We start from the raw sequence: 11,342 nt of genomic DNA on the forward strand, positions 1-11,342 counted from the left end.
TCCCTAAAAACAGCCAGGAAAAAAAGCACGTCTGTCAAGTACAAACCACAGCCAGAGAACAGCGGAGCACTCACAGAAGGCCTAAGCTGTGTAATAATGTAAATATTAGAAAAAAACACACAAGGCTCACAAGAAAACACATGAGCTACAGAGCAGTCTCTGAGGAAATAGTGGACATCTCCCTACTGAATAAAACACAAGGCTGATCGTACAGAGCCAGGACAAACACTAAAAACTGGAAACAATCCTGCACTCCCAAAAAGATGGGATTTAAGAAGTGAAAGGCCTTCGGTCTCTCCTTCCTTGTGTAGGAAGACTGGAGGAGATGTGTCATATTTCTTTCACCATGATGCACAGCTTTGACCTGACCCAAAGGCCTGCACAACCGCAGGGAAAACCTGTGTTCCCATGTTCAGGATTTGAGCCCTAGAACTACCTCAGTGATACCTCTACAGGGTAGACAGGTAGTACAGAGTTGCCCCACATTAATCTCCAAGGAGCCAAGATGCAGGGCAAGCAAGCCTGCAATGAGCTCACCACCAACACCCATCCAGCTCAAGTATCTCACCACCACACCTCTGCCCGAAGCACAGATATACCCTGGGAATCGGCGACGGCTTGGCAGGATTGGGCTCATCCGCCTCCAAAACACAACTGAACACAAGCCCCTCCCCACAGGAGAAAGCAAGGGACACTTACCGAGGTCAGCCTTCTCCTTTAGGATGTCTTTGAAGTTCAAGCCACTGTTGAGCGTGGATTGTCTGTATCTCATCAAGGCCTCCTTCTGTCCATTCTTCCCCACGTCCATTGGCTTAACCGGCTCAGCCCGGAAGCCACACTTCCACTTGGAGAAATCGGACTGGGCCCATTTTGCCAAGTCTTCAAGCTTCACAGTGACTTTCTCTGAAACAGCGATAACTTCATCCTGCAAGAAACAGTCAGACGAGAATGCAAAATGTCATGCAGGGCTCCACAACGGCTGATAAACTCTTAACGCCACCCCCCAGAAGGCTGTTGGAAAAGCCTGTCTTGTTGTTGGCAGATTAATTTTCCTGTGATACAGAATACCTAATACTTCATTTATTCCTCCTGCCACCTAAGTGGAAATATTAGTTGTTTACTTGAAGCAACTCCACATAACCTAAAGACAATTTCTAAGACCAGGGCAATGATCCTAAAAGGCATTTGAAATACAGGTTGCCAAATCACATTCTGCATAACCGAAAGCCTCGAGGGAAAGTTTGTTTTTTAGGTGCAATTAGCTGCAAATGTAAAAATTCATGGCTGGATGACTAATGGTTATAGCTAGTCCTGAAATAAATGGACTAAGTAAATCTCAGATTCTTGGAACTCTGACTCACCAGAAAATTCCTGTGTTTATGGTACATTTTCCCTTGGCTTATATACAAATATTGAATTTAACTTTTGTCCTAAAAATTAAATAAAACTGTGATGTAATCCCAAAAGAAATACTACATAAATGTTATGTGCTTCCCACCAAAAGAAACTTGCACATTCTCATGTTTCTGAAAACCCTTTTCAAGATCAGAAGAGAACTGTAATTTTTTTCCCTTCTTAAACATACATTCTAAGAAAAGCACTTAAACCTAGTTTAGCCTCCAGAACATATACTTGAATTAAACAGCTCTAATTGCTGAATTTTATCCTTCCAGGAAACAATCAACTCCTCTCAGTCATGATGAATAAGCAGAATGTTTTATAGCTGACTGTAGTAAGCAAGGGCTCAAGAAAGCCTCAAAAAATAAACATGCAAACATACACAAATATCCAGGAAGATACACTCCAGATTTTTAGTTAAAATAGCAGAAATAATTTATGTTGTAATGAGAGCTGGCTGCCCACCACACCTTGCACTCTGCACATTTCTAGCACTAAATAAGGTTACAGGTTCTTGAAATAAAGAAACCAGAATCCAATTTTCCTTCCAAATAAACACAACTATTTGCGAAAGGGAGAGAAATTCTTTGAGTTATTAAACAAAGAGGAAAGCATGATTGATTCTCTCTGTGTGTTTTTTTTTTTTTCCAGTGAACACATTCCTCAGGAAATAAAATACTGCTCAATAGGAAAAAAAAAAAATAAAAAAAGCTCTATTGTGATAAGTTACACACAACACAAAACCTGAAGGATATCTGGTAAAAAAAGCAGATCTGATATTCCACTCTCCCTCATATAATAAAAAATCGCTTCATAAGCAGGCACCTTCATTACATTTAGTGCAGTAACATGTATTTGGTCAGAAATGAAAGGCATGCTAAGCAAGCTTGTAATAAAATCTTTTCCTTTTATCACTGCACAGCATAAGAGCTTCCACCGAACAACAGACAATAGCAGTGATGTTTTAAACCTCTGTTTATGACAAACATCAATACTTTGTAAACAAGTGTTGCATACTACAAAGTACAATTTCAATGGATGGTTTCACCCAATTTCATTACACCATCCACTTGAGGAAAAAAAAAAAAAAAGCCGTAGTTGCTATCTATTTCATAGCTATTACATGGTGATTAATAAACGTCAGATGAAAAAAAATGTATATATATATGTATCAGCAATTTGTGGATGAAGTTTTCTTTCAGGATGTTGCACACAATCACCAACCACTGTACTATTTCTAATATTAAACACTAGAGCACTTTAATAAAAACCTGACTTGGAGATCAGACACGTTTTTGGTTGAAATATTATTTTCCAAATAGCTCTCATGATCAAATGATTATGATTTCAATTACTAGTTTCTTCATATCCTTTCCAAGAACTGGTATGACTAATTTTGGCTGGCATACAAAGTAAGCTGAGCAGACAATTTATTAACCAAAAGAAAAGTACAATCACTATTACATCATCAATGAATAAACTTGTTTTCCAGAATACAACCTTCACACACACACACACGATGTGTACATAGAAGGGAAAAAAAAGGAAAAAAAAAAGAAGCCCTACTGTAACAACAGTGAATGGGTGCCAGTGCAGCTGCCTTCACAAAATGGCGCTGGGTGTCTGAGCACAGCCGCAGTGGCGAAAAGGGGTGCCCCGGAAGGTGGCACGGAGTGGCTATCTCTGTCACCCTGCAGCAGCCACGTCCCCAAAGGTGACAGGTCCCTGTCATGCCGTGGCAGCCGCATCCAAGGGCACAAAATGGGCAGGGACACCTGAGGAGGGCGGCTGACTGCAGGCCTCATGTTCATGGCAGCTGGGCCGGGCCTCAGGCTCCAGGGAGGCACCGCCGCGTAATGGCGGCCCTCACCTCATGGCTGTCAGCCTATCAGGGCCTGCCCTGCACCCTCTCAAAGCTGTGGCTCCCCCACCATCAGCACCCCCAAACTGAGCTGTTCCTGATGCTGAAGAGACACTGTTGTGGTCCTGCTGCTCACGTGAAGCCCAGGCAGCTCCAGAGGGGGCCATTTTCCCCAGATCTTGGCACTTTGCTAACACAAGAGGTCATCTGCTCCCATGGCACCCAAACACTGGTCACCTAGCTGCTCCCTCATCTTTGCTTGTCTATGTGTCTTGCCACCCTTTTACACACCCTTAAGCAACCTTCCCATGCATTGTGCTCAGACCCAAACTGGGAGTGGCACTGGAGGTCACCCGACACGTCCAGGGCAGCCCCCTTCCCCATTTGACACGAACACACGCTTCTGCAGACCCACTTCTGCAGCCCTTCTAGAGGAACCCTTTCAACGAGATGACAAAGGAATACAGATGTTGAATAAATAAAAACCAGGTACGCAGTGACACATGACTAACAAACCTTTAGAAGATTAAAGAAATCTGCTGTATAGCCTTCATGTCATTCATAATTATATCTCTGTGTAAACATGAAAAACCACCCACGTCGCATACAGTGCATATATATATCTAAACAAAAATCAACTTGTACTGTATTAGCTATGCTCTGAAGTGATATGTTTATGAGGTCTCCATTGCCTGGTTAAGTCTTTAATTGCAGGTTTTTTCCTGCTACACCAAAACTAGATTTACAGGAGGAAACAGTGAGTGCCGATTTCAGCTCTGCTCGGGAGCGGGATTTATCTCAGGTGCCCCTTTATGGATGCTGGTGGCCGATGGGAACACTTTTCCCAGCCACATAGTTGTCTAAATCTTGAAACAGATACTGACTATATAAAGAGGCACTTTTTCTTCTGTTTCTATCAAAGTGGGTATCTAGTCAGCCTGTAATTTCAGCACATCTTAAAAGACTCCTGAGCAAAGCAGAATACTTTCATCTATTGAGTGGAAAAAGGGGAGATGGTTAAGAAACGGTGGCGATACAAACTGTCCTCATCCCTCGCTTGTTTCTGAACAGCATAATCAGATTGGCATTTTCGGAGAAGAAATCCAGGGAGAAAGGGACAGTATCTTCTCGAGAGCCGTTATGCTTAAATATTATGTCACTGTTGTCTAAGCAACCATCACGGCCTCCTGCAAGCACAGACCACTGTATTGCCTGACTCAGCAGATGGCTGGAATACTTACATTCAAGGAAAGAGGTCAGGTAGTTAGAATAGTTTAAAGCAGATAATTATTTTTTAGAAGAAATATTAACTCTTACAAGGCAGGGAGTCACAGGGCACCACGGGGAGGTTGTACGTCTCGACTCCACACCCGCATATGCTACATCACAACTTCTCACTCATTGCCAATAACTAGGAAAGATTTATATTTTAGAGACGCCAAGGCAGCCTTAAAAGAATTACGGCAACTGAGATATCTCAAAATTTTGACGTGCTGAGACTGTTTTCACTCCAGAGCTTCCAGAGGTCACTTAAGGAATTCTGGAGGGCAAGAGCGATCCGAACACCTGCTTGGCTGTCTCCTAACATCAAATATGTGGCCTGGAGAGAAAGGGGAGACTCATTGTAAAAACTCTTGCCAATAATTATAGGAGACACCTCGTGTCATTTATCTGATCAGTCCAACTTGCATTAGAAAATACCTTCAGCCTTTTTACTGAAACCTTTAGGACAGCAGATAGCTGAAGATGCATATTTTACAACCCAGTACACCGCCGATGAAAACACATTCATCCACAGCAGCAAAAAATACATTGTGACTCTTACGGATTGTATTCAACACAGATAATAGAACTGTGTATTTCACTGGGACATAAAGTCCCCTATTATTCAGGGCTTTTTTTAAAAAAAAATATATATCCCATGTATTTTTTAGTTTTCCACAATTCAGGTGAAAATGCCCTTCGTATAATTTGTACAGCAATGTTGCTCTCACCCCAGGAACTGGGCACTGTGTTCCCTGCCAGGCGGGAACTGCTGCTCCCATTCTGCAGATGGGATCACAGAGTCACAGGAAAAGCCTCACAGGAGGCTCCCACATGTGGCGCAGGCAGGTGGAACTTTCTTTCTCCTTTCCCTGCTTTGGGTGCCTCACACGGTGATGTGTATCCATGCACAGCCCTTGCCCAGGATGGACGGAGGCATCCTGTAGGATGCGGGGAGTGGGGCTGGCAGCCTAGAAGGTACCAGCCTGAAGGGACCCAGGGTGACCACTGCTCTGCACCCATGAACCCCAGGGAAAGCCTTGAAAAGGGAAACATGCACAGTCCAGGAATTCACTGGGCACACGGGAGAATTTGAAAGAGGCCAAGGCAGAAACTTTCATCTATTAATCCTTCCCTAATTACTTTAAAGGGCTATAATGATCTCGTTAAATTCAGGTGACAGGTATTTCCCCAGCCTCCTGCACTATTTCCCCAGACTGTGCTAGGCCCTGCGTGGCTGCCTGAAGCTCACACTGATGGTGAACACTGAGTCCCAACAAGTTCTCCCCATCCGCCAGCATCTGAGACCAAACAGAAGACAGCAAAATTAAGGATGCAGGTGAAGCCCCTGAGGTCGCAATTCCCTTTGTGTTTGTACACAGCTATTTCTAAGTAACTCAACATTTCCAAAGCGAGACATGCAGTGCGTCCCGGGGCAGGGCAGCACCGCGCTGTTGTAGGATACTTCGTGGGATACTGGTCCATCTGGGCCAGAAAATGGATGGAGATGGAGCCCTCAGAGGGACGGCTGCAAGCAGCCAGATCTGACAGTTCTACTGACAGCCTCCTTCTCCATTTATTTTCTGTTCTTCCTCCTGCTCCCGAGCAGAGGTTCAAACTGAATTTCTATCTGTCACTGCAGATAGAAGTTCTGACCAAAGCGAGAATAAGCTTCAGTCAAAGTGTTTTCCCATCAGATTGTTCACAGATCTCAAAGAGTTGTTTTAGTTTAGGCAAGTTCACAAGCAATTCATTCCTAATCTTGCCTGCTACAGTTACAGTATGCAGAGCTTTCCTTGTAGATTACATAATTATATTTTTCTTAACAAGGAGTACGTTGCATTAGCAGGTTTAAATTATGCAAGCTTATTCTTTTGTCTTTTGTTATATTGTGTTCTATTGTGCTAGTAAAACAATATGTGCTTTAATTAGCAAATATCTGTAAATAATTTACTTGCTTTTCATACAGCAGAACAATGGAGCCAATTTTCACATACATCCACTGAGCATGTCTAGTGGGTTTCTTGCCAGAATCTTCCATTGTTCAGTATCTGTATCAATCTGCCCATCATTAGCAGCTAACATCCAACAACCCAGAAAGAAATCAAAGTTTAGGCCCCCAGGAGCACTCCCAGCCCCCCCGAAACCGAGGCTGCAGTTTGCAAAGGAAGATTAAAATATCTACAAAATGAAAACAAACTATTTTATTATCTATATTACCCTGGCACCTTCACATAGAAACATGGATGCCTGCCAAGCACTAAGGTCATTGGATTGATGCCATAAAATGCTGATGTTCATCTGACCTTCTGACTGCTTTTTAGCTACAAAATAAAAAGCTCATCTTGATATGACACTGAATCACGCAAGCGTCTGGCCTCTGCAGGGTTAAATTTGGGCGTGAACCCGCACTGCACACACACACACACACACACACAAAGAAAAAAAGCTCTTAAATCAAGAGTGGATGACTGTTCTGAGACTTAAGGCATTGTTATTTTGAATGCGAATGAAAGGGCCAGAACAAGCATTGCAAGAATATTTCAATTATGTATTTCCCAGAACGACATCTCTGAGCAACTAATGCAAATATTGCTCCCATAACAGTAGAACTTCTTCCTGAATAAAAGCATATAGGAGCGTGAATCAGAAGATACTTTCTATATCACACGCATATTGTTTGAATATTATTAAAAATGCAAAATCTATGTATGTGTTACTCTCCTGAGCAATACAGTAATTATGATTAAGGGACAAGCAGCACAAAAAGAGCCAATTTATCTTACTTGTGCTTAGGAATACTATTGTGTAACTAAGCAACTAAAGACAAAATATAGTCTAATTAATTCACTCCTATGCTTATTTAAAAGACACAATTAGAACTTTTTTATTTTCCAGCCTGCACAGTATCTCAACATGCTTGAGGGTGTACCATGTGAAGCCTATTATTCTCCAAAGACAAGAGTTTAATGTTTAGTGCCACTGATCAGACTGGGAACAGCAACTCCAGAGAGCAGTGGGTGTATTTTCACAGTCTGAATGCACTGGGAAAGGGAGGGAAAAGGGAGAAATGCAAAAATGTGAAAAAAAAGGGATCTGCCTTGAGTGACCAGACGCGCCAGATTGCTGGCTAATGGCTAGCAACATGTGGCTTCTCTGAGTAATATCCCTGCCCTCTTCTTCCTTTGCCAGCATATGCTACTGGTGGTGAGAGAGATAAAAATATACAGAGTGGATACGCAATTACCAAACCCATGATATTTTATGACAAATGCCATTTCTCTAACACCGCTACTATGGTGCGCCCAATTTCCAAAACTGAATTAATCTGAGCAAGTGTACAGTGGAGATTGATGCTATTAGCATGATTTTTGAAGCGCCCTTTAATAATCGTAATCTGCATGTTCGAAACGTGTTACCATTACCCGTGTTGACAGATACAAGCATAAGGCACGCACCGCGGAGACCAAAACGGGGCCGTTCGCGTTTCAAGTGAGAGCATACAGGATGCTGCGCGTGGCAGAAACCCGTCACCGTGCGGAGGGAGCAGCACGTGCCCGGGGGGTGGCAACGAGCCACGGTCCTCGTGCACACAGACAGGACCTGGCCACCCGAAGAGCCCCCGGCCGCCAGCCAGGCCCCTTGAGGGACACTGCTGGCATCTGTCCCCAAAGCATCAGAGAACGAGCCCGCTGCACGCCTTAGCTTTCTGGAAGAATCTCTGCAATTATAAATGACATACATTTATAGAGTGATGACTTTTTCTTTTTTTTTTTTTTCCAATTAGTCTGAAAATGCAAAATACTGCTAGGGAAATAATTACAGGAAACTAGCTCTCTCCTCTCCTCTGTATGAGCAATGCTTACTCATGTAAATTACTTGCATGAGTAAGGATTATTTGCAAGGCGAAAAGCATTGCATCAGATACCCAGTTTGGGAGAGCAGATGAAATCAACATGAGTTCGTAGTAAACTTAGATCCTGATGAATGAACCAAAAGCAGATTCCTACTGACGGTCCAGCCTAAGCGGAAACAACATTTATGACGATGCGGGGCGATGCACAGAATGTCATACCACACGAAATAAATCAGTCGCTTGTTTGGGGCTTTTTAGGAATCGTATACATCGCATCACAAACCGTCCCTGGATTTAATGAGCACCGGCTTTGATATCTATTTTTAAGCCCAGCCTAATTAATGCCAACACCTTTAAAAACATGAAAATACAAGGCACTAACAAGCACATTGCTCTGGAACTGCTTCTGCCAGGGTCAGCCCCTTCACAGCCCTGCACTACCCCTCAGAGCAGAGGAGGGTCCGAGCCTGCGGAGGCCTTGCCCAGGGCTCAGAGGCCGCAGCCAGCCCGTGCCCCCAGCATGGCAGGTCCCAGGCACGCAGGGGGCTACGCAGGGGCTTTCAGTGGCAGCACAACCCCACAGCCACCCCCCCTGGGTCCAGCAGCCCCCAAACATCCTCCTCTGAGCCCACACGAGGCGCTCACCCCTCCTGCACGAGGTGACCCCATACACAGCCGGTGCCTTCGCCTCAGTGCAGGCCTCACAGAGGCCCTCCTGGGAGCAAGGGGCGAGCTGTTCATCCCCGCTGGGCCTTCCCACTTCAGCCCCCTTAGCGCCGCACCTGCTGCAGCTCCTGGGCCCCGGTGCTTCAAAAGCAGCAGCAAAGTTTTCAGCAGGGCAGAGCAAAACTCATCTGGTGCAGCCAGCACTGTCCCCCAGGGCAGCGCCGCTGTCCCTCACACAGCGAGACCCCCGGCCCGAGCCCAGCGCCGTCCCTGCTCGCCAGGCTCGTCGTGCCAGGAGGCCGTGGGCTCCGTGGCCTGCAGCGGTGTCTCCCCGCCGGGCCGGGGGTGCTGGAGCCCGGCCGGGGCGGCAGCGGGGGGCACACGCCTCAGCTCTGGCCCTCAGTGGCCTGGGCCTGGGCTTGTGGCGACGTCCGGCTTCAGCAGCGCTGAGGGTTATATTTAAGTCTGGGTGATGAATTCAGCCGGCTATAAAAAGACTTGTATTTACACTTATCGCTGATTAGCTCAAACATTTGGCAATCAGATAAAATACGCCATCAGAGATTTCTGAGTACCAGAAGCGTTACATACCTCCTCGCTCACTCTCCCTCCTCGCAGCCACTAGCTGAGTATCGTCATAGTGTCAATGCTGCTGTTACAAAAACGCCAGCAGCGAGCTGCCTCTATTAACCACGACGCTAGCGCAGAGAGCCGCCAGCCACCGTGCCTAAACCTCCGGCCGGCTCGACCCGGGCCTGCCATTCGACCAGCCGTTCCCCGATGGATGCTTTTATTCGCAGTAAGTGCCTCCGCTGCCCTTTGACACCGGCAGGAGCCTCCGACACCACGGCCGGACAGCACGCACCGCAGCACCGGCTCGCCTCACACACGGCCCTGCTACATACAGCACCAGGCGCTTCGGCCCACCGGCGCTCCTTCGCCAAGCGAAGGTGTCCGACGCCCGCGAATTGCCTCTCCCCTCAGCCGGGAGCAGCGTGTGTCCCCTCACGCGGGAGCAGCCGTGTGGGGAGCCGCGGAGCCCCGGGGATGGCAGGGACGTCACCCACACGGGGGGCTGCAGCCGATCTACGCGCTGGGGGAGCCGGAGACCCCCCATCCGCCTCCCGCGCGGCGCCAGCCAGCACCGGCCTTTGTCTGCCGGCTGCGTGCCGCTGAGCAGGAGTTGCATCTTTGAGAACTATTAAAAATCAATGCTAAAAATCGTTCCGGTGTCTATAAACAAGTTAATGGAGTAAGTGAAAACAAAGTACATGTCTTAATGGGAGTGTTATGTTGCCCTCTCTAGGCCCTGGCTCTCAGTGCCGGTTTCTGTAGGCTCCCTGCCAGAGAAGTATCACTCAGAGCTGTTGCTGTTGCTGCTGCTGCTGCTGCTGCTACTCTGCTAATGAATGACTAACTTAGGCCAGAGGGGAAATGACATCACCGGGGTGTAAAACACAACTGCATTAGGAAACTTTTTACCTGCTTTACATTTGTCATAATTATTCTACACAATACGGCGAGCATTTGCATAATTTCAAGGCGTGCCATTATCTTAATTGAAAATTGTTTTCATATGGTTGAATAATGCGGAATGACATCAGTTAAAGCCCCAGTGAAACGCACAAGGATAATCACACGGCTAATTACTAGCGGTGTTTGCATGTAAAAATAAATAAAATCGAGCACATTATTAGGAAGGTGCGCGCAGCTGAGAACTCTCGTACCGGAGCAGCGTTCTGCTCGTAATGGCAGGATTAATTTTCTCTGATGTTCCTACCACAGTAACATGAGCCGATCATTACGGCGTATTAAAATGATTTGTGTCCCTTTCCCCACCCCCCTTCCCAATATCGCCGGCGTTACACGCGCACGCACACACGGCGCCCGGACGAGCCGCACGCAGGCACAGTTTCAAAGAGTCGCCACGGGCAGGTCCCGAGCATCCCTCGCTCGCTGTCACCCCGCCGGCTCCCGGCGAGCTCCCTCCTCGACCCGGCGGCACACGCGGGCCCCCCCCCGCCAGTTCCCACGCGGGACCCCGGGGCCGGGCGCGGGCGGAGCGGGGCCGAGGCGCGGGGGGGCGCAACCTGCGCGGCCCCTGCCCGGGCTGCGCGGGTTGGCGGCGGCTCCGGCAGGCGGCGCGGAGCCCCCCGTGCCCCTACCTGTCACCGCTCACCTCGCCCGGCGCGTCCCCGCCAGCCCGGTGCCTTTTGATCTCCCTCGGCCTCCATTTCGTAATTTCCGCCCTCCCCGGCGCACCGGCTGCCGCCGCACCGGCCCCGAGCGCTGCCCGCG

The 11,342-nt window shown here is 47.3% G+C and overlaps 1 protein-coding gene across 4 annotated transcripts in view; it reads right to left on the reverse strand.

The window, feature by feature from the left end:
- ARID5B (AT-rich interaction domain 5B) overlaps positions 1-11,342 on the reverse strand; it is a 129,846-nt gene that overhangs the window by 103,950 nt on the left and 14,554 nt on the right. For 2 of the 4 annotated variants that reach the window (XM_035330440.1, XM_035330438.1), the window contains exons 1-2: positions 11,210-11,328; positions 700-925 (exon numbers count right to left, since the gene is read on the reverse strand). In XM_035330440.1, the coding sequence (XP_035186331.1) occupies positions 700-808 (109 nt within the window). In that variant the 5' untranslated portion in view covers positions 809-925; positions 11,210-11,328. Of the gene's footprint in view, positions 1-699; positions 926-11,209; positions 11,329-11,342 lie in introns of those variants that run through there. The other 2 variants (XM_035330435.1, XM_035330437.1) reach the window with 2 other exon arrangements.

This window comes from Oxyura jamaicensis, chromosome 6, assembly GCF_011077185.1.
Source record: "Oxyura jamaicensis isolate SHBP4307 breed ruddy duck chromosome 6, BPBGC_Ojam_1.0, whole genome shotgun sequence".
In the NCBI taxonomy this organism is placed as follows: Eukaryota; Metazoa; Chordata; class Aves; order Anseriformes; family Anatidae; genus Oxyura; species Oxyura jamaicensis.